The following is a 23,690-nucleotide window of genomic DNA, read 5'->3' as shown; positions in this document are numbered from 1 at the left end:
ACTGGGGTATACTGAAACAACACTGTATGCTGTGCAAACCAGACAGAATGAAGCGAAGAGGCACCATTGGATTAAAAGATCTGTTTGTTTGCTTCAGTGTTCCTCCTAATTACCAGTGAAGTTTAAATCTTTATTTTTCAGTAATAACAAGAATTTTAAAAACTGAAATTTCACTGGAAAAATCTCAATTTAGGAAATTAAGAGACCTGCAACTATAATCTAAAATGTCTAGAACTGATTTGCATTTGAACAGAAAAAAAATCTTGTAATGTGAAATACATAACCTCAAATATCTCTAAAGTTCAAACAGAATTTTAAGTAGTACCAAAATAAACAAAATTTCAGTTTAATACCATAAACAAGCATTTAATGATTTTTCTCTTATGCTCACCTGCAAAGGTTCACTGTGAGGGTTGTGGATATTTATTATAGGAGAGAAACTGCTATTTACAGGAACTCGTGCCCCAATAAATGGGCGCAATCGATAGGGGTTCGGAACTCCAATGCCAAACACCTGGTTCAGGAAAAGAAACACAAACTTAACTAGCTGTATGTAATTGCTGCAGAGCCTAACATGCCCACCCATTTTAGCAATCCACCATAAAGTCTTTTTGATTAGATTTATAGTACACTTATAACTAAACCTTTAAAACCAGTATCATACTAAAGTTCTGAAATAAAGAAACTGGTTTAGTTTGCAGCTTAAGGCTATTCCTCATTTCTAGTATTTACTTACACATATACTGAAAAATAGACAGTGAAAAAAACCATCTTCTTTTCTGATACTCTAGAACATGTCATAGATGTCATAGATAGATACCAGCTACAGGTTAATGAACCATGAAATGTTCCTTTAATCATATCAATGAAATTATCTATACTGGGAAGCATTTTTGTTGCTTTTTTGTTTGCAAAACATTGTCATGGTAAGAGTTATATTCTTTCAACAAGAGGATTTCTCTCACTTTTCACTTATCGGTCTCTCTCATCTGTCTGAATTATCTTTCTGAATCTCTGGTGAGTAATTTTTTGCCAGCTTAATGAATAACATTGTCTTGCCACTGGATCAGATAAGTAAAGAGCTAAAGGATGAGCTAGATCCCTACAATGAGCCACTAAAATAACACATGCCAAAAAGGTATTGGGAGGATTTTAAATCCTATGTAATTTCATTGATCTGGCTTACAGTACTGCCCTACTGATCCTTACAATGGTACATCTGTGTTACAACAAACAACAGGGATGGAAACATCTTCAACTGAGTTGATGGAAAAAAAAAACCCAAACCAACAACCCACCATTACTGTGCAAGTATCCTGGGAAGGTTATGCATCCCATAATAGATACTGTTTTGCCTGACTCACACTTCACTTTTCTGAAAAGCGTGTAATTCTCTTACCTGATAAGTAAATACCCCATGATTAGAAGTGTTAATAAATAAAGTGTTCTCTACATTCCCCACTACTCTTGCGAGGAAAACTACATCGAAGGACGTATTTCCTCCTGGAAGAATTTTCTGGAAAAAATAAAAGCAAGTAAGCAGAGGGATAAGCAAAACTACTGAATAAATTGCATCATGCAGATAAGCAATAGTTTTTGTGATGCAGAAATCCTCATGTGTCCTCTGTGAAATACTGACATTAGAAAGTCAACTGCAGATTTGGAAAGAAAAAAAGTAGAACTTTCAAACAAATGAAATGTGTAACAAACTAATAAAAATAGCAATATCATTGAACTATTATCTAGTGCAAGATCATATTTAATTGAATTTCTGCACTGATTTCTGAATTTAGAGTTTAGCTTATCACAAAAATATTTTAAACTGACAGGTCAAAGGTCACTGAAGAAATGCAACTGCTACAAGACTTCCATAAATGCAACAGGTTGCGTAGCACAGATAGGTTTTCTGAATTTTTTCACATTTACATGGCTCTTGCTAAGCCACAGGCCCTGCAAGCAAAACTGAAACTAGAGGACTCTATCTGACAGCAATGTGGTTAGCAGTTAACCCTGCTGACAACATGCTTTTGAACGTGCAAGTTCCTGTATCACAATTACTTACAGCTCTAAGTACACTGGAGTGACTCCTGCACACTAACGCCACTTCACGTGACTTAGAATATTCAGAAAATTTATAGGAACTGTCTGTTTCTGTAAGTGCTCTGAGGAAATGTACTCACTTCAGCAGCAAAGGAGATCTGCTGTTAAACCATCAATTATATGTTTCCAACATAGTCAGGACTCCTTGAGTTTCTGTGCTCAGTTCAAATTTGCTCTGAGATGAAGAACTGCAGTATCTTAATACTTCTAGGTGTGTAATTATTGCAGTAAGTCACTCTTTTAGAGAAGTTTCCATTCAGATTTGAGAGAAGGAAAAAAAGCTAATTTTGAGAAAGTAAAAAAACTTACCCTATTTTGGAAAAACGATGCATGAAAATGTGATGTTGTAGCAGATATTGATACTAATGTAATTGTTTCTTCTGAGCTAGGGTTATGTAGGTAAACTTTTTCCATTTTTGGCATTCCAACTGGCCTGTCAAAATAAAGAGAGAAAATATTTAAGAAGTGTCAGAAATCTAGACAATGAAGCACTGGACTTTTTTCCCATCACACCAGATAGGAGCATAAAAGCGATGAACACTGACAACAGAGCTTTGCATTTAACACTTTTTCAGGTCTGTATCTTGGGCCTATAGGAATTACTTAGTTAACATATTTTCCATTATTTTATTGCTTAGTTTTCCTGAAGGTTAACCTAATGTTGCATCGTGCTCATGAAATTCTATTGTCAAATTTTTACTACAGAATGAAAAGAAGCAAAGATTTCTATTCTTATGCTAGAACCTCTAAATAACTATCTTAAGACAGGGTGTACAGCAACTGAAAATAAACAGAACACACATTATCCAAAAGTCTAAATGCAAATTTTTTTCCATGATAGATTATAAGTAGTCTTATCCAGAACCCTGAAATTTTTTGGTGTTATATTTTATAATAAGTTCTACAGAATTAAGTATGCAGATATGTACAGCAACTACTATTTTATTTCTATACTGTATTTGAATTAATACCTTAAGTGAAAAAAAAAAAAGACTTAAGATAAATTCTAGAATTTAGGAACCCTAAAAGATGGAAGTCACACAGTCAAACAACTGCTCAATTTTTCAGTAACAAGACATGCTAACAAATTTATTTCACACAACCTTTTGGCTAGTTTCTTTTTGCTTACAACAGCTGAGGTGACAATAGATGCTCCAGTTTCAGAAATTATTTTTCAGACTTTCCTGTCCCTTCAGAATCTTTTTCATGCCTTTTAGCTCATACATTTTAAGTATCAGCACCAAAGCACTAATAAAGCATGCAGTTCACAGATTAAAACTGGCTGCATTTTGAATTCTGGAATTCAAAACAGCTCTTAATTTTCAGGCTACATGTAGTCCATGCAGCACTCTCTCCCACGTCACTTGCTCCAAACACTGCAAGGACACCAAAACTACTGATAAGAATTACTACCTGCAGTGATGATGACCAGAAACAGGCAGCTGTTCTGCCATCTTCAATTAACCTTAACAGACCAAATTAATATGTGCTATTGCAGTCACAGTTTTTCAGCTTGGGGCGGGGGGGGGGGGGGGGGGGGATATATTTCAACAGATGAAGCAATGTAACTTTGTTGTAAATTAAAGGCTCCATTGAATGGAGAATTTAGTGACAATAAACACACTGTGCCACAATTTACAAAGTTGATCGTGGTTACAGAACCTCCTACGTATGAAGCAGATGCTAAAGACCACATTATTAATTCAAAGATAATTATTAACCATCAATAAATGACATCACCACTAACAAAAATCTATCTGCAGTCTGCCACTGTAAAACTCTTTGCTAGCTGAGTTCACCTAATTTCATGTCTCTGTCAGCAAACACATGTTCTTGATCCTTCTTTCACTGTCAAAAAAAAAAACTCATTTTGACTTCTCTAACTTCACCAGTGACAAAGACCACAATTTCTCTCACCTTTCAAAACCTGTACAAAACCAAACATCCGGGTTAAGCCCTAACAGAAAATATTTTCATCTCTTGCTAGCATACATGGGGATGTCAGAAAAGGAAATTGTTTATCAGCTCTGACATTTTGCATTAACTACTGTAACTGCTACACTGTTGATCAATGGAATTAAACAGTAAACCTATGCACCTGTTCTTTTGCTAGGAAAAAGCTTATCAGATTAGAGGAATGCAAGTGAGAGCCAGCCCTCCAAATTTCCTCATCTCTACCCCCACTTCCACTAAAAATCCCACCATAAAAACAAACCTGCAAATCCACAACCAAGAAAAGTGTCTGCTGATAGGGAGTTACCCAGCACTCTCTGAATTATGAATGCACTACTTCAATCACTCTTTCACTGACATCACTACAGATGGCCTTGAGTATTTTATCTGCTTGGTAACTAAGAAAAGCAGAAGCTTCTATACCAGTCAACAGTTTTGCAGAAAATTTCTTGTTTAGACAAAGTGGTCAAGCCTTAAAGCAGTACTCAGATTCTACCAACACCAATTTTTTAAAAAAATAGGGAAGAAATAAAACAGTCAGTCTCCTCCAACACTGAAGAAAGCTCTTGTAGCCTGAGGATCAGCTGTCTGTTCTGTAGTTCTCATTACAATTTTTCACTGTCTTTAGTGGAAGACATGCTCCCAGTGCCTTAGTGCAACTCCTTTGCTTGCCACAGTGCAGTTTTTGGGTACTTCTCCTCCCCATAGCACGTTCAGCAGCTCGTCAACAAGGGGAAATTCCTCCTACTCTGTAGCAAAGCACTCCAATCACTCTTCATATGAGGACTTGACAGCACAAACTAGACTCAAACTGAACAGTTCCTTCCAACCACAACAGCAAGAAGAGAGAGAGATGAGTAAATTTTAATCACTGTATTACATGTGAGCAAATGACGTGACTAGTGTATCATTTGTGGTCTCTAAAGAGAAACAGCTATGTACTGAAAACTGAAGATCAGAGTTGACTTCAGTGACACTTACAATGCATAATGTGTGAAACATTACAAAGCCAAGAAAATGATCTAGAATGAACTGGCAAGAGCAAAGCACCAGTATGTTCATGTCAGAAAGGCAATTTGCAAATAAAACTCATTAGCCAGGAAATATTTCAAATATTAAAAAATCTTTAAGACCTTCATGTTTTTCCAGTTGTGAACAGAAGGGACTATACATCTGTTTGAGAGGCTCAAATCTATAAAAACAAACTGGTTGGGAAACAGCCATAACTCACTAATTTCATATTCCAGACTCAACTACCACAGTATAATTACAGGTAATAAAGGCAGAAAGCACTTAAAAGGAATTCTGATGTTAGGACTTTGTTTTACTTTACTCTTTTGCTGATAATTCTGATTTTGAAACAGTGAGTCTGGTATTACATTTGGCTGAGATACAGTTTTCCTTATATTCTTTAAGCGAGATGTTACACAAATGTAAAGAAATAGGACCTCATAAACCTCACCTGTTTTTTCTGCCATTAGACATGGCAAAATCAGGTAGGGCAATGTGCACCAGACACCTCTGATGAACCTGCATACCAAGCACTAATCTCATAAGGGATGCTCTCCAAGCTGCAGATTATCAAACCACAATGATCAGCACAAGTATGGTTGTAGCTGATGCCAAATTTTAGAGCAGAATTTCCCAGAGCAGTCACAGCTAGCACTTTTCACTGTGAGAAGCTGATATAGACATAGACCTTCAGGCAAATATGAACTATCAAAGCATGTAAGATTTTGCTCCTGATTCTTTGTCCCTGCATAAAAAGGTCAACCTACAGTGATAAAAAAACCAAATACCATAACCAAGAGGAGAAGATGCTAATTAACAAGGGTGAGGTGCTTGGTCAAATGGGTAAAGAAGCCTGTGTTAATGTTCTTTACTGCTGCAACTCAGCTCTTTTCAAAGTCTGACTTAGTACCTGCAGTGTATTGTAAGCATGCCCTTGTAATGGAATTCACTGCTGTTCCAGTGATCAAAAGGTAGATTATTTTAACATTGGAAATAAGCTCTTGCAAATTTTGGGGAGATGAGTCCTTGAGTTACTGGCCCAAAATTGACTGGCAAAAATATGTAGCTACTCATTGTGAAGCAAATACAAATTGTGTAAATGCCCTTTTGAAAGAGCAATTAATTTTTTTCTTACTGCACACAGTTTAAGCACCTCTGTAAAATGCTCACTCGATTTATGAAAACTGATACAAATCTATTACTGAAAAGCAAAAGGTATGAATTCAGCAGATATATTCTTCCTCTTCCATCCCTTATTCTTTCTAATGAGACTGGAGAGAGAAATGAAGTCAATCAAAAGCTTCCTAGATACATTTTGCAATGCTGGGAATATAGGTAAATACACTCAATATTCAATTGTGGCAAATTCCTCACACATTTGAGAATTTGATATGTTTTCCCCCATGTATTTTTTTCATCTAGCATCTTTGGCAACTGTGGAGACAATTGTAAAACTTGTTGTCATGCAACATATCAGAAGCATCACAAGGGTTAAATCAGTATCCTGTCATACAGTATCCTATCAGACAGGGGTGAATAACACATGCCTAGAAGGCAGAAGAGTAATGTGGAAAGCATACAAAGTCATGTGCCCTGGACACTCTCCTAGGCTCAGGAACTTCCTGAACCAATGAAGATGGTTCTCCAGCCAGAAGATCAGACTGAGCAAGCTCCAACAATAAGAACTTGGGTGTTGACTTGTAACGTATCCAACTACTTTTAATTAAAAGAAACAAAACGAGCTGGTCTTACAAGGTTACCTCCAGAGACTGAAAGAGATTGCCTTTTGTGCCTCATTGTGAAGAAAACGCTAGAGTCCTTACAGAAAGGAAGTCTGCATCATAAAACTAGAGAAATAGCGAGTACAGCATTCTTCCTGCCTCACACAAAACTGGTTGAGTGACACAGGCAAGTGGCTTCTTTACCTGAAGTTAAGAGTAGCTGAAGCACATACATTTGCATTCTCAAACATGTCTCCAACTCAGAAAAGAAAACAGAAGGGTTTTGGTTTTGTATACGTACTAACCTATACACTGGGCTGTTTCTTACCTTCCAGATTTCACTGACTTTTAACAGAGAAAGTTCTTTGACATTAGACTTGACAAAAAGTTGGTGTCAATGTAACATACTAAATAGAGCAAGTGCCCCATTTTAAGTTAGGAATCTAACTTACATTCCACACAACAAAATCACGCCTTTTCCAAACAGTTATCAAAACCACATATACAAGTAGTAGAGTTTATCCAACCATGTCACCAAGTGTGATTGGAACGTGTCTAGGAGTGTAATGAACTTTCAGCAGCATTGTGCAGTCTAGCATGATATGTGAACAAAACCTGAGGCAGATCCGGATGAAACGTCAATTTACTGTCAACAATTTCTCACATTCAACAAACTCCAAGGGAAATGAAGTTTCCTTTAGCAACATTTCTTTAAAATTTCAACAATCTCAAACTCACACATTACAAGTGTATTAAACGTACTCTGTAAACATTTGGATATACATTATACACAACTTACTTTCAAGTAAATGTACTTAAAATGTAGGAAAAATAGTGATGTGAATAAATTCTCTAGTTGCTAAAATTTGCTGCAAGATCTCAATATTTGAACATTGCCAAGCAATTGCTTTCAAGCCCAGCTTAAGCTTTCATAGAATATCCTGCCAAACACCAGAGCTCACAAGCAAGAAGTATGAAAACATTACAAAAATCCCCTAATCAAAACACTTCAAAGGAAATGCAAAATTAGATGATTAATATAAAACTGAAATCAAGAACTTCAGAATACTGCCCTACCAATGAGAAAATTTTGTCAGAATGGGACCTTGCTCAGATTGAGTGAAGCAAGAACCTCCATTCACCACAGAAGAATATATTAATCAATCAACTGTAACCAGAAGTACAAATTCTTACATTACCAATCATTTCTATGAAACAGAGGCAGGATGTCAACTTCATCTAAAATATCTCCACATTTAAAAATTTTTTTGATAAGCAGTTCTAGCCTATATTGTGGTAGTATTCTAAAATATTCAATATACAAAAAGGTATCTCTACCAAAAAATTTAGTTAAAAAACCTAAACTTCAGTTTGATACTGTCAGAGCTGAATTAACAAAGATGAAGGCAATATATTGAGATCTGTGAAGATCCACATTCTCCCACAAAGCAGGTGCAAGAACTGAATAGAAACTGCCCTGGAAAAGTATTCTTCAGCCTTCACCCCAGGTGGCCATCTACAAGATCTCTAATACGAAGACCTGTTTTAAACAGAGAAAGTCATATAGATAATGACTGTTATCAACTCCCAAAGCAACGGAGAACAACATAATGATTACTGTTTGTAGACTAGAACACCTCAGTTATTCCCATTTAACAACTGGGGAGAGTAACAGTTTAAAAGAGAATACAAGGAACAGAATACTGATTAAAAAAGTCAGCTAGTTGTGGAGCTGCCTTTAGGTGTAAGGTTTTTTCTTGTTTTCTTTAGAGCTATGAATCTCCGATGCTGACAGTATTGCAGAATGTGTTCCAGAAAAATATTGGTGTTGCTTCAGAAACACAAGAAAGAGGCTTACACATTAAATACCCAAATGAGCATTCCAGACTTAGTCCAAATAGTCCCCTGGCACAGTGATATGGGAGAACTTGCCTCAGTTCTATCCCATTCCCAGAAGCTTAATGTATACAGAGAACATCTGGGATCTCGTTAAGTGAGCTAAAGATTTGCATAACCTAACACACAGCATGCATTTCTTTTGATAAATGTGAGATTACCTGGACTACCTTCAAAGTGGTAGAATATGTTTCCTTTATATTAAAACAGCATTAAAAAAAACCCCTACAACTATTATAAAGCAGAAGGCCATTGTAATCTCATCTCCAGGTGGAATATAGGAAGTGTGTCTACAACACATATTTATCAACTTAATGCTGGTTTTGATTTTCTGAGATCCTTAGATAAAGTAACTTTTATTAACTACTATTCCTGCTTCAGTTGACATGTTTTTGAAACAACTGATTAAACCCACACACTCGTAGCACACCAAAAATGTCACAGGAAGAATGGCTTGACTTACAACTGAAAGTAAGTATTAGATCGTTCTTTAGCCTAGGTATGATACGTGTTAGCTCAGCATAAACATGAACTTGGAACAAGTTTGCTCTACTAAATGCTACATGCTACCTATTAACAAAACATCCCTTGGGTATAGTACTTATTCAGAAACTAAACAGGCATTTTATGCCTTTTCTAAAATCCATTAGTAACAAAGACAGAAAAGCCAGAATTTGAATGTGAAAACCCTGCCTGATTTAAAAGGCAAAAACTCAAAAGCTTAAATCTGCATTATTTGACTTCCAAGGTGCTTGGCATCTGCAGCTTGTTCCCACCATAAGGCTGAGTTACTCAGCATTTCTTAGAGTTGGTTCACAGATTTTAAACTAAACTTTGGGGCTCCATATCTAAACTTTTTTGAAAGTTGCTTTTGACAACTTACTTAAGTTTTAATAAACCACAAGAAGATTGCTGCCTGAGACTATAATCTATATGACAACAGATGAATTAATGATATACAGCTACCAAAAAAACCCACCCAAACCAAAGAAGGAACACACAATGAATCAAGATCTAACACACAGGTTCCTTATTTTAATTGACAGAAGGCAGCAATCCCTCAGTGCAGTTTGCATGTATCATACAGAGCCATTCCCAAGTAAGAGATGTGTGCTACTTTTAACACTGTATTCGATCTATACTATTTCTTCAGTGCCTTTAGCTTTGCCAAGAACAGCTTATGTAAAGAGCCAAAATATAATGAAGAATGACTTAAAGTATTTATGGTACTGTCTTGTATCTACTTGTAGCAAGGGAGAAAAAATCATCTTTGGAAGTCCACAAAACAAAAAAGCACGCGTAGCTTTCTTCAGAGTATAAGCATGCAAACGCTAGATAACCTTTAAAAGATGTCTCAGAGAACATCAAATTTAATCATAGAAAAAGGTGCATAAAATACATTCCCAATATCAAAGTGTGGAATTACTATGAACTGAAAACTTCTACAGTTTTTAAAAGAAACTAACTTAAATCAATAGGTAAGTTTACAACAGTTCTAACAAAAAGCACACTGCTCTACAATTTTGAATTCATACTGCACTCACCAAAATAATTTATTAACTATAACCTAATTTTCTTGTAGCAGAGATGCAGTAGAGTAGGACTTGCCATGAGATGTTTTGCTATTCAGTTTAGAAACTCATTATTCTCTTACCTAGGACTGGTTACTGACATCAGGAAGAAAAACAACAAAATCACAGAACACCAAAAGCTAAAAGAAATTCTGAAGAAAAAAGAGAGGGCAGAGTGACTTTGTCTTTAATCAGAAGTATAGCCACAACTTTGTTAGACTGAGTAGAAATAAGTTCTATAAAATGAGGCATTTTCATACAGCTTTGTTATTTAGTGACATTTACATTGGGTTTTTTTCTACAGAGGTGATTTCTGGAAAGCTACTCTATGTAAACAACACACAGTTATGGCTTCTCTTCTTTCAGAAACACACACGTATTCACCATGTCAATACACAGGAGCTTCCTTGCACAACTCCTAGTCACCACACTGTACAACAGTCTTCCCAACAGAAAAAGGTACAACATTTTTATTAATAATCTGTGGGTTATTTGTAAATGAAACAGCCTTTCATCCAGCTGCAGTACTCGCTGAGGATGGAGGAAGGAATGCTCTGCTAAGGCACACCTGGGCTGTTTTCATTCTTCCAGGCTGAACTGGTAACAAAATGTTTGAAATGCCTTCATCGAAGTTTACATTTGTCTAAGTATCAATCATGCACAGAGGCCTCGTGAACACCTACTGCAGAACCACTTCTGACTTGTTGGGAAGAAAAGGGATTGGAGCTACCTATACACAGTAACCAATTCATGGAAAGAAAAGTTAAAACTGAAGTAGTTCTCAGAACTAACAGGTACATTGGTGAAATGTTTAGTTTCCTTCCTTGTCCCTTTTGTTTAATGGAAACAGCAAACAGTTACAAGGTAGAGAACATGGAGCTCAGTTCCTGGAGGCTATTTGTTCTGCTTGAGGCTGTATTTTCACAGCTCAACATTACTGTTGTAATAATTGCAGATCCACAGTCACTTTCTTTGCCACCAAAGCCATGGTAAAACTGATGTACTAGAGTACATGCTCCCTGACAAAGGTTATTTTCAAGCAGAGGGGTAATCTCACCTCAGAACATTATATTTAGACTTAAAACTGTCCACTCTGCAGAGCAGCTGTACAAGTACCTAAATCATCAAAACCACAGCAGCTGACAGGTCACTACATGATGCTTAATACTATATGATACTGAGTACAGCAGCCCTCTGTATGTCATTACACCTACAATCTATTAATGCAATCCATGTAAAAAACCTCTATCAACTTTAAATGTTGTTTCTATTCATTTTCTGGGTTTTTGTTTGTTATTTGTTGTTTGTTTTTTGCGGTGGATGGAGGGGTTTTTTGGGGTTTGTTTGCTGGTTTTGGGGCTTTTTTGTTTGGTAGGTTTTTTGTTTTGTTTTAATTTGCATAACTAAACAGATCAAAAGACTTTTCAACTTACTGTTCATGGAAGTCCAGCATTGGTGGCTCAAACCGGAGAGGTCGGCAATTTCCCCGATACAGGGATACACTGCAAGAAAAATTGAAATGCTGTAAAAAATACTATTAAATTACATATTTTTGCTCCCTTCCCATCTCAAATAGCCCTCTCTTAGCAAGATTCATTAATACTAATAAAGCAACTAATTGAAAAGAAGAAGCAAACTAAAAAAAATTGTGCAGTCAAACCACCGCAATTTTACAACATGATTATGCGGTGTCTCCAAGAAAGATTATGTAAGAGTACATATCTTGAAAATAGACATAATTAAAGTGTAAACCTTTCCTTTATATAATGATGGCTGAGTGAAACAACACAGTAAAAAGGTTTACATCATCCTTCATAGCAATGTCCAAACATTGCAATGAAAGATGTTTTGGATATTGTCCAATGTGTAACAGTAATTAACATACACATCCTGAGTTTCTCCAGCTACTCCTATACTAGTACATAAACAATCTTGGATGCACTTGAAGTTACTGAGGCCACATGTGAGAAAACACCCAATATTGTTCAAAACTTGCAATATCCAGAAGACAATGACTCTGCTCTGGAAACATTCCTTAGCTTTGCTTATACTAACCTCCCCCTGGAAACTCTTTAGGAGAATTCTAGTAGATGAAGGCCAAAACTTAAACAGCACTCAAATAATCCAGCAGTGAAGTCAACATAGTACCTAGAAGCATTCTCTACTACTGCTTATTTTATCAGTATAGTTACATAGAGCACAATAGTTAACCCACAACAAAAAATATAAGTAAAATATACAAAGTGGTTTCATTGACCTAAACATTTTTTCATTATTCAGAATGATGTGATTGTGACCACAGTTAAGCATCTCTTTAGCTGTAACACTTTAACTGAGCTGAGTAAAAATCCTATTCATACAAAAAAAACAAAACAGGGAGACAACAACATAAAAAAATAAATGGGGAAGACTAAAGAATAATAAGAAGATCAATGGCTCCTGAACAGCAAGACAAACAGTTGCTTTTTTTTTTTCTTCAAATGCTTTTTTCCCTGTTATTAAAACAGCTTTTTTGGTTTAGATCCTTGTATTCTTTCTTTGTATCAATCCTAGATGTCCAAAGACAGAGCTGCAGCCACTTGTCCTGGGTAAGGAAAACTACTCCACAAACCCAGTTCTACCCAGAACTACACAGCTCTGCCTCAGCATGGAGGAGCAGCCAGGAAAAGGGACATGCACATGTGGCTTGTCTTATGAAAGCTGAGGCCTTGAGCAAAGATCAATCCAATTCCATCCAGTGCAATTCCAGGAAAGCTAATTATTGATCCAATTCAATGATGTCTTTCCATACTTCAGAACCATTTCAACAAGGAAGCTATTTACACTAGTAAAAGTTTAAGAATAGGCTAGGAAATCTTAACTGTATCCTTTCACCAAAATCAAATCAAAAGCATTTAAAATAAAGCTGCATTGTCTGAATGACTCACTAAAACTCTGAGACTGGATGTTCTCACTCCAAGTACAATACGCAGCATGCTAATCAATTTCCAGCACTCTATGTTTGGATGTCAAAGCATCTTCAATGCTATGGAGCCTTGCCACTAAAAACAGCTTTGTCCACATAAAAGTAATAAAACACTACCAGAACAGTATATACTTAAATATGCATGTGTGTGTGTGTGTGTGTGTACATATGCCACGTGTGTGCAGATCACAGTACAACAGAAGTGAAAATACAAGAAGACACCAACAGGAAAAACTGTATTCAGGTCTACAAAAACAAAAATTAAAGTTCTTGCTACTATTAAGTGCGGTTGTGACACATTACAGTTGTCAAATAAGAGAGTACACCTTCTCAGGCTGAAGTCAAACCTCAAACTGAAGAACAAATGTCCAATAAAATGATGTTTACAGAGACACTGGATGTAGGAGAATATTGGAAAACTATACTAGCAGTTAGGTTTCATAAGGATAAAACAAGTGACTAGTATGTCTTCAGAGTTTACCCTCTAATTTTAAAAACCATTTATAGGGTTCATTTCTAAATGAAAAAGGTCAAAAAGCTCCTGTACCTCCACTGTCAAGGTAACGGTAAACAGAAACCACTCATCTTAGAGTGATCTTAAAAATAATTCTGTCCATTTCTTCCAAAATTAAAACTTTGAACAGTTAGACAGCACCTCTTTTGTGTTGGTAATTATTGGCAGAATGACATATCAATTCCTTTTACGGAAAAATACTAAAGAAATTTACAATATCTACAAAAGTGATAATTAAATCTTTATTTCAAATGCATTGAAAACACTGTCAAGAGTAACTTGGCCTAACTTGAACAATCACGACATACTCAATTCTCCATACACATAAAGGTTTAGGCAACATTTTCTCAGGACACAGAGCTATATTATCCTGGAAAGCCAGTTGGACAACACAGATTTTTAAAGTTTGTTACATTTCGTTAAAGTTTGGTAAAGGCAACAGCATCATAATGAATGCCAAGTATTATAATAAAAGTAAGAACTATAATAAGATTCAAACGGAAGCAAGCAATATAGGAATTCACAAACTTTGCCTACTGCAGGGCCCAACATGAGTCAACTTGCAAAAGACAAGGAAATGATGATAATGTCTGCTCAGCTGGGCACTTGCTCACCGACGGCTGGATACACCCATGGGTAGGGCAACTTTACAGCATAATGACACGAAGTTCATTACTGTTGTATGCATGTAGAAATATGGCTCCCGGTCTTATATCACAATTTAAACATTTTTCCTTCCCTACTCCTCCAAGTTTTCTAACTTTTAAAGATGAGAAGAACAACATGAAAAAGAAAAGATGCATCTGGAAAAGAGGACTGCAGATATCTGCCAGCAGACTAAGAACTGGCCAGGAGTCATCTGGATCCACAATTTAAATATTCTCAACATCTTTTTCCTTCTGCAAGAATTTTGATTTTAAAAATGAGACTTGAGACTGAACTACACACAGTCTCCAGCAGGTTCATTATCCTCCCTGTTCCATCCATGCTGCATCTGAGTGGACATTTACCTCAAGTACTAACTAAGATACTGATGCTACACAGATGCAACTCACTGAAGTGCACCTTCATGTCTCAACAGTATTTGTCACACATGCTCAAACATGGTCAAAATAGCAATGCCTGCAAACACTGCAGCTGGTATGGGTGTCCATCTGTGCTGAGCCACAATATTCTTCTGTCTTAAGGACATTGTTCAGCACTTCCATAATGCTTTGCTGTTTTTCAGAGTATTAGGCACCCAATTTTACACAATCAATGCACATCTTTGCATTTGGAGATGAAGAAAAGGCTTGTCACATAGAGTATTTAAAGATTTCTGCAAAGTTGGGCAGTAACTGTATCTCTGTATCCTCACTTTACCTTTCTAGCTGTTCTGGGATTTCTGTAGGAGTTCTGTGCTCTGTGGAATCTTATTTGTAACATCTTTAATTGCTACTGCAGTAAATTCGAATCTAAGCATACTCCACATGTAATTTTACCCACATTACTTCAGTAGTTGTTTAAAGGGTTTTATTTCCTCCCTTGTGCCATAAATTGTAAAGAAATAAAGACAGCAGAATTAAGCTGTGAAACAACTTAATTCTCATTTTATTTAACAACAAGAACTCTTAGAAAGCTGCTACTTTATTCCCATTACCACAAAATCAAACAAAAGTGTATCTAAAAATAACTATGTGAACCTTTAAAATGACAAATTGGCAAATACTTCACAGTAGGTACTTTTTGTGCCAGAATCCTCGAAAGAGACACTGCAGACTTTTTCAGCTAAAAATTATCTGTAAGTAACCTGGGTGCATCCACAACTCGTTAATATTTAAAATTAAGGCTGAGCTACATATATCAGAAAATAAATTTTAATTTTTAAAACTAGATTTTGTTTTAGAAATATGGGTATTAATCACAGGTTCGGTGAGAAAGTGAACTCCCAGAAAACAAATGACCACTTCAGTATCTGGCAGAAGCTGCTGCTAAAAGTGCTGATGAATAAAAAGACTAGCAAGAATTTTCTTTTTTTATAAACTATCCAGATAGTAGCTGGCTCAGATATGTCAATATTAACCTTATATCAGGAAAACACACTCGTAACAGGCAAAGTTCAAAGCCAGCAATTCCCAAGGGGGAGTGTCTGGGGAAAGAACAGGGTGAAGTTTGAATAGATGCACCGTAACTTGACCATGGGCATGAACAAAACAAATTGAATTGCTAGCTCATTTCCTTCCTTCCACTTAGTGCTAAAAAGTAGATCAGAGAACTGAATAAACTGTCTAAATAGGGAAAAAAGATTGGCAAGCTATACTAAGAAGAAATAATTTCTAATAAGGACAAGGAAAGACAAGCCATCTAGAGAAGTATTGTTTTTAGCAGTGCCATTGAAAAAAAACCACCTAGAAAAGACTTAAAGGAAAGATTAATGCAAAACCAGTAACAGCAGTGAGAGAGAAAAACAGAAAGCAAATTTGGTATTTGCTATGTAACATGGTATCAGAGACCTTGTGATGTAGACCTTCATCACATTGGGACTGAACTTCAAATAGGCTAGCACTATTAAGTGAAACGGACTATTTATTTTCAGATATCTAAACCAGTGTTTTAACAGAACACACTCTAGAACACTGAAGTTTCCAATACAGAAAGCAAACTTCTTAGCTGAGAAACTGAAATTTATAAAATCCTGTAAGCAATCTTGTGGCCTCAATCCATGTCCTCAATCTCAAGAGCCACCAAATTCAGTTGTTTTCTGGGAAAAAATATTGCATCTAATCTATGGATGCCAATATAGGCACTTTCTTTCTGCCATTGAGATTTCATGATTTAAACAAGAAACTATTCCATTTAAAGAATCTCCATAAGGTCTGGCTATTTACAAGACACAGAAATACACAAATCATTGTTATCTTTTGTTCAATTGTCATTCCTGTAAATTCATGTTCTCATACTTGCAATCTGACTGACATACTGCAACACAAAACTACAGCTGTTTGCATTCCTGTCCACAGCTGGAAATTCCATAGGGTTATCAAAACTTGCAAAAAGAAGGATCTTAAGCCCACAATTAAGCAACTATACACACAGTAAAATAGGAACTCTTTCAAAATAGAAAATTCTTTTACTAGATTTCCTGAAAAGGAACAGAAAACAGGCCGTGGAAAAAACATAACTATCTATACTGAAAATGCACTATGACAGTTTGCTGAATGCTACTGGGCAAGAAACAAGCTTGATTATTACTGTTCAATGCACTCATTAAACAAACAAGAATATCTGATGATTCTTCAGAGAAAAATTAGGGACCAGGAAAGAAGAGGCCACTTATTTTCCTTCTCAGATATCATACATGGCAAACTCCTCAGTAACCGGTTTTGTCTTCAGGACAGGAGAGGACAACACAGGGTCATAGTTTGTCTAGTCTGGAGAAAAGGAGGCTCATGGTGACCTCACTGCTCTCTACAACCACCTGAAAGGAGGTTGCAGCCATGTAGGGGTCAGACTCCTCCCAGGCAACCAGAGACAGAACAGGAGGAAATGGCCTCAAGCTGTGCCAGGGAGATTCAGGTTGGATGTTCAGAAAAAAACCATCACGTGGTTAAGTACTGTGACAGCCTCCCTAGGGAAGAGGTGACATCACCATCACAAAATGAGTAGATGTACAACTATGTGATATGGCTTAGTGGGTATGGTGGCATATGGCTAAAGGCAGCAGTTGGTGATCTTGGAGGTATTTTCCAACCTCAATGACTTTATGATGGCACAAAGAAATGCAGGGAAGAATCTATCAAAAATAACATCAAGTTTTTCTTCAAAGAGTACATCAAAAATTTTTGAAGTAGGCAAACTTTCACCTCAATAAAAGAAACTACAGAGAAATTATTTTTTCTTTAAATCAGACATTCAGTTTAATTACACAGAATTACTCTGCGGTATACATTACAAAGTGAAACAAAGAATTCTTCAGTTTTCTATTCCACATGTGAAACTTCTTTCTCAAGAAGGGCCACAAAGATGATCAGAAGAATAGAGCACCTCTCCTACAATGACAGGCTGGGAGAGTTGAGGCTGCCCAGCCTGAAGAAGAGGAAGCTCTGAGGTGACCTTATAGCACCTTCCAGTACCCAAGACAGGCTAAAATAGAGGTGGAGATGGACTTCTCATACGGTAATTTAGTGCTAGGACAAGGAAGAAAAGGCTTCAAACTGAAAGAGGGAAGCTTTAGATGAGATATAAGGAAGGAATTATTTATTGATAGGATAGTCAGGGACAGGAACCCAGCCCATGGCAGAGGGATGGAACTAGCTTATCTTCAAGGTCCCTCCCAAACCAAACCATTCTATGATTGAGCTGTCCAATATTAAAAACTACCTCACATTTTAGTTTCATTTCCTCTGTATGAGAAAAATAATTGGAAAAAAAATCACATACTTTGTGTCTGATCTTTTTACACGAAACCGCTATTATTCTTATGAAAAGCATCACAAATCCTATGATTAAAGTCCATATTAAACTTTTAGAAAGATGCTTACCTTTTCTGTTGATATGAACTGAGGCCTAAAGTTGTCTCAGTCTGTAAAAGAAAAAAAAAAAGTTTAAGAGGCCAACAGCATTATACCATCAACGAGGAAAAAACTCCAACTTAACAACCTGGCAACAGCAACAAGTGAGTACATCAGAGCTTGAAAGCAAAAAGGAGAAATTCTGAACTGGAGCAGAAAATGTAAATTGCCTTTTTCCAATTAAAGAAATTAAGTTTGGCCTTGGACAAGAATCGTGGTAGTAATGTCCACACACTACAAACAAGCAGCAACTTAACAACCTAAAAACTGAGAGAAGAAACAAGTCCAGGAAATGGTAACACTGTATGGAGCAAAAGAAAAACCTAGCACAGATAGATGAAAGAAACAAACTACAAGGAAAAGCATATAAACCAAGAAATAGTCCACCAATTACCTCATTGATGTAATTTACTACCTAGAAAACAAAGAAGGCTATAATCTCCATTTGACTAGGAAACATCATCTCCTTCTCTGCTAATGATATTCTAGCTTCTATTATTCATACCCTTCCTTCCAGTCTGCTGGACATTTCAGTTAATTACCTGAAAACAAGGGGGTTAGGTTGTCTAGGGACTCCCAATTAGTTTACTCTTGCCTAGGAAACACCAACTGGTTTAGAAGCCTGCGTATGCAGTGTCCTTCTGATACAGCTAATGTTAAAAATATACCAGACATGGAAAACTTCTGTCTTCCCACAGGATTTGGAGATCACACTGAGGATTTTAGTTGTCCTCTTAAAGACATTTCATGGCCAAAAAGAATACTTATCTCCTGAGTGTGGGAAAAAAGCTCACAGTTCTGATGAAGTCCATAGAGCACCTTGACCAGTTCACCTCTAGTACAAGGATATCACCTGTTTGCAAGGGGAACGCAAACTTGTATCTCACTTCAGAACTAAAAATCAAGTCCCTTTTGCTGGACACTTCACTGATTTGTATTTCAGCTAAAAATTATACTTTGTATCTTTCTTTTTTTCTAAGCTAAAAGTATTTTTTAAAAATAGTTTTTTAAAAATCGTCTTCATTTAAAATATATATTCCTTTATTAGAGGAATTTGATTTTTCTGTTTGGAGACACTTTTTGGAATTTTCATAATTACCCCTATTGAATCACAGAGTCTACAAACATTAATGTTTGTTTCATGTCAAGGATCAATTCTGAATTGTAAATCTAAGTAGCATTCCAGATTTAAAATGAAGTTATTTGGTTTACTCACCCTCCTTTTTGCATCAAACTAAAGAAAGCTGGAAATTTATGATTTACCATAGTAAAACAAAGCTGTTTGTAACTTGAGGATTTACTTGCAATTTTGAAAGGCAATACAGAGCTTTCTTTAGATTTTTTTTTGTTTGTTTACAAGCTCTGATATAGGGAGTCAGACTGCCTTGCTGGAGGGATATTGCAGGAAAGGGTTCACATGAAATTACATTTTATAGTACAGAATAATCAGTGCAGTTTTTCCTCAATGAAGAAAAGACTAAAAAACAAGCAAACTTGTTTTATACTATGTTATTGTAATTTGAAAGTCAGCAAGCTTTCCTTTAAATTTACCTACTACATTAGTACTGTAATTAGGAAATCAGTCCATTACTTATCCTTCATTGAAACACCATTAATTTACTGAATAGCAAAAAAAGCTAACACATCTTTCCATGTTTTCCTAGATAAGGTATACTACTAATATACTGATAAGCTTTTAGTTCAGCTTCTTAACATCTGATGCCACACTCCTTTTTCGATTTCCTGTAAGATACAGGTAAATACTACTCTGAAACAATTTACAACAGGCTATAAGAGAAATTCAATTAAAATGAAGAAGGAAGAAATTTAAAATCAGTTTTAGTGAAGTGATGAATGCTTAAGGTACAAAAGGTTTTCTATCTAACACTTCCTAAGAAAAGAAAGTACTGCTAATTAACAAGTTAATTAGCTCTGAAATCTAAAGAAATTAACACAAAAAGGCATATATCTTCCTTCCACACCTTATATTTTCCTCAGACTGGAAAGACAAAGGCAAACCGTCCCGTTTCAAACTGCCACACATTATTTTCCCAATTCAACCATGAGAAAACTCATGGTTTGAGATAAGGACAGTAGGTATATGACTTCTGTGACAGCATGTGTCTGGGAAGGTTTAGGTTCTGTATTAGGAAAAGGTTCTTCCTGCAGAGGGTGGTTTGGCACAGAAATAGGCATTCAAGAAGTGTCTGGACAATGCTCTCAAGCACATGGTGTGAATCTTCAGGCTGTCCTGTGCACGGCCAAGAGTTTGACTTGTTGATCCTTGTGGTCCCTACCAACTCAGAATATTCTGAGATTACAATTACGTGATTTCTTTATTTTGCTTTACCTATTGAAGTGTCTTTATCTTATTCCACAAGTTTTCTCACTTTTACACCTCAGATTCCCTTCCCCCATCCCATCCCATGGGGAAAAAAAAGCAAGCAGCTGTGTGAGGCTGAACTTCCAGCTGGAATTAAACCACAACAACTGGACTTACTCTGTGAAATTAACAGATATAAAAAACCATGTATAAAACCTTGTAATCCTTACCAATGTCCTTTAAAGCACATTAATCACAAAAATTAAATAAAACATTTCTTTCAACAATGAAGGGGTATTTTTTTCAAAACATAAGTAAAGCACATAATTAAGTTACCAGCAGTTACCTGACAGTCAGATGATGGAGCTAACAGGTTCAGATCCTATGACAGGGCAACTAAAATAGCCATTACCAGCACTGTCCCATCCTTGACATCTGGCTTTGGCTCTAACAAGACAGCACGTTCTATAAAGTATTAAATAATTTCATACAGAAAGTTGTTAGTTATATCTACTCTTAAGCGTCGTAATTGGCTGTCAATACTACTAATATTAGACTCAGTCTAAGATTCCATCCAGGCCAACTTTTAGACAGAAGGCAGTGGAGATCCAATTTAACTCCAGAAAAAATGCAGAAACAAATGGAAATACTTATAATTGACAAAAGTGCAACTACTACATTGCCACGGCTGTAGTTAACTGCTGGGAGTTGAATTATCTGACTGCACACCCGAAGTTTTCCCCTGTGTGCTGATTACTTATTTGCTATAAAAATATTAAGTCAAATATCTGTAGATCAGATTTAAAATCATAAACCACTCAGCTAAGACTGCTATTTCTGAGATATATTTAAGAGCAAAAATCCAGCAAAGATTCATGCTTACAAGGAAAAGTCTGGTTTTTGCTTTCAGATGTCCATTGAACACAAGCAATATTATAAATTCATTTTAATTACACTTCCTGGTTTTTGAGCAGAAGCTGCTTGCTTTTTATTCTGTTTGATTGTTTTCGTGCATATTTTGTTGCGTGGATTTTGCTGGGGTTTTTAAACGATGTTTTTTGGATCAGCGTCAATCAAGAGCAAAGAAATAGCATACCAACTCCAGCAACTATAGCATCATGGAACTAAACCAAAAATAAATCTCATGTGGCAGTTTCTATAATTACCACTCTTTTTTATTACACGTCAATCTTTCAAGTCATGCAGTAAACAAAAACATACAACTGTGTTCAGTTACAAGTCCCAAACACTTTTTCTTTTTTTTTAAATTTGATCTCCAGGTATAATTGTGGACCTATTGTACTGCAGTCTGGCCTGCTATTTTTCCTGTGTGATTGCACAAAACTGTCAGGAACTAAAGCCTGATCAATCCACTATTTATTGTATAGGCTGTTGGTTTATCAGATAAAAAGAAATAAAACTATGCTCTTTAAAAAATACAGCTTCATCTTTTCTTCCATAAAGTGTACATTATAAAAGAGCAGAATTAGCAAAATATTATTTATATGTAACATTTATTAAATCTTATCTGTACTGAAGAAGCATTACAAATAACAAAATATTGCAATGTACAGATCAGGAAGTACGATGCATGTGTACACTATGAATATCTCAAGACATATAATAAGATAAGTTGCAGCAAAAAAACCCCTTCAATTGGATTAATTTCCCAATCCAAATCCCTAACAACAAAACCTAAGGTCAGCACGAAAGGAACAGTAAAAATATCAACTGAGCAGGGGAAAAGTGAGAAAGGGAAAAATCACCCCTTTTACCAGTATTGGGCATTCATGATCCTTCCACCCAACAGGCTGTGTTCATGACTTGAAGATAAATGATTATTATTTAATTTTTTTTTAAATTTAAAGACAGGAGATAACATTTAAGCTGTTGCTCCTAACAGTATCATCACTTAATTTAATCTCTTATATAACCCCAGTAGGATTAAACTATAAATCAAGGGATTTCAGTATAAAGAATTTGAGAAAACTTGCACACAGTGAGCTAGAAAATTTGAAGGCAGTCAGCCAACACCATGGTTTCAAGACTTAAGAATAGTTTCTCTAGACAGGGTTACATTCTCAAGACAGATTTCACAGAGAATCTGTACCTCAAAGTACACTTTAAAGATTCAGTATAATTGTGGAAGACACCAGATAATCTTGCATACATGGAGAATCAAAATCCATACCTTACAGCCTGAAGGCTGTTTCTAAAGAAATACCCATGGTTGTTAACCTCAGCCAGAACATAAAACCAAAAAATCCCACTAAACAAACAGTCACAACCACCAAGTTGATTTTAATGTCTCATCAATTTGTTATAATAGCTATTCTTCACTTCTTGGTAAGAGGTCATATTACCCAGCACTACATTCAGTCATCTAAACATAGGCATCTGCTGCCACTTGAGATAAATGTCCTAGGGCAGCCTGCCTGGTCCCAGACTGACATCCAGAAGGACACAGTTTCTCCTACACCCCGAACCACATCTGCCAGGTCCATGTAGATGCCCAGGACATCTCAAATAGCACTGGTTATCTATGTTTAACCAACTAAACTAGTGTTCAAAAGTCTTCAACAAGGACATTTGGGGCAATGCACGGAGGCAGACCCTCTTGGGGTTCAAGACCTGGGATTTCCAACACCAAATATATTTCTTTATTATTAACAAAATTCTTAACAACCAAAGTTTTTGATATTCCTACACAAGAGAGTAGCCACATCAATTGAAAAGACTGCTGTAGTCCAAAAGACTCAGAACATTTTACATCTTGCTATTTTGTAGTAAGGCTGGCTCCTTCTTGTAGAAGCGGTATGTGCTGCTTGCAACTAAATGTTGAGAGATAGCTACAAAGTTATACATAAATGGCAGCTTAAATCTTCATTGTTCTTAAATCTTTATGAGCTCTATGCTAATAATTAGTATAATTACAATAATCTTAATTAATGAGCTCTATCTTGCTTAAGGTAATGAAAAAATGAATGCTGTAATCTGAAAGGTAGCTGAAAGTGGACCGAAGTCATTCTTGCCCTGGTCTTTCATGACCCAAACTCACATAAGGAAACAAAAATCTCATCACTTGA

At 36.1% G+C, this 23,690-nt stretch overlaps 1 protein-coding gene across 1 annotated transcript in view; it reads right to left on the bottom strand.

Moving 5' to 3' along the window:
- The window catches only part of TMEM131 (transmembrane protein 131), a 93,011-nt gene that overhangs the window by 44,042 nt on the left and 25,279 nt on the right, over positions 1-23,690 (bottom strand). The window contains exons 3-7 of the mRNA XM_038128597.1: positions 18,252-18,292; positions 11,686-11,754; positions 2,410-2,533; positions 1,400-1,516; positions 392-514 (exon numbers count right to left, since the gene is read on the bottom strand). Coding sequence (XP_037984525.1) covers positions 392-514; positions 1,400-1,516; positions 2,410-2,533; positions 11,686-11,754; positions 18,252-18,292 — 474 coding nt within the window. The remainder of the gene's footprint in view (positions 1-391; positions 515-1,399; positions 1,517-2,409; positions 2,534-11,685; positions 11,755-18,251; positions 18,293-23,690) is intronic.

This window comes from Motacilla alba, chromosome 1 (genome assembly GCF_015832195.1).
Source record: "Motacilla alba alba isolate MOTALB_02 chromosome 1, Motacilla_alba_V1.0_pri, whole genome shotgun sequence".
NCBI lineage: Eukaryota > Metazoa > Chordata > Aves > Passeriformes > Motacillidae > Motacilla > Motacilla alba.
The sequence above is the reverse complement of the archived record's forward strand: the minus strand, read 5'-3'. Positions and strand labels throughout refer to the sequence as shown.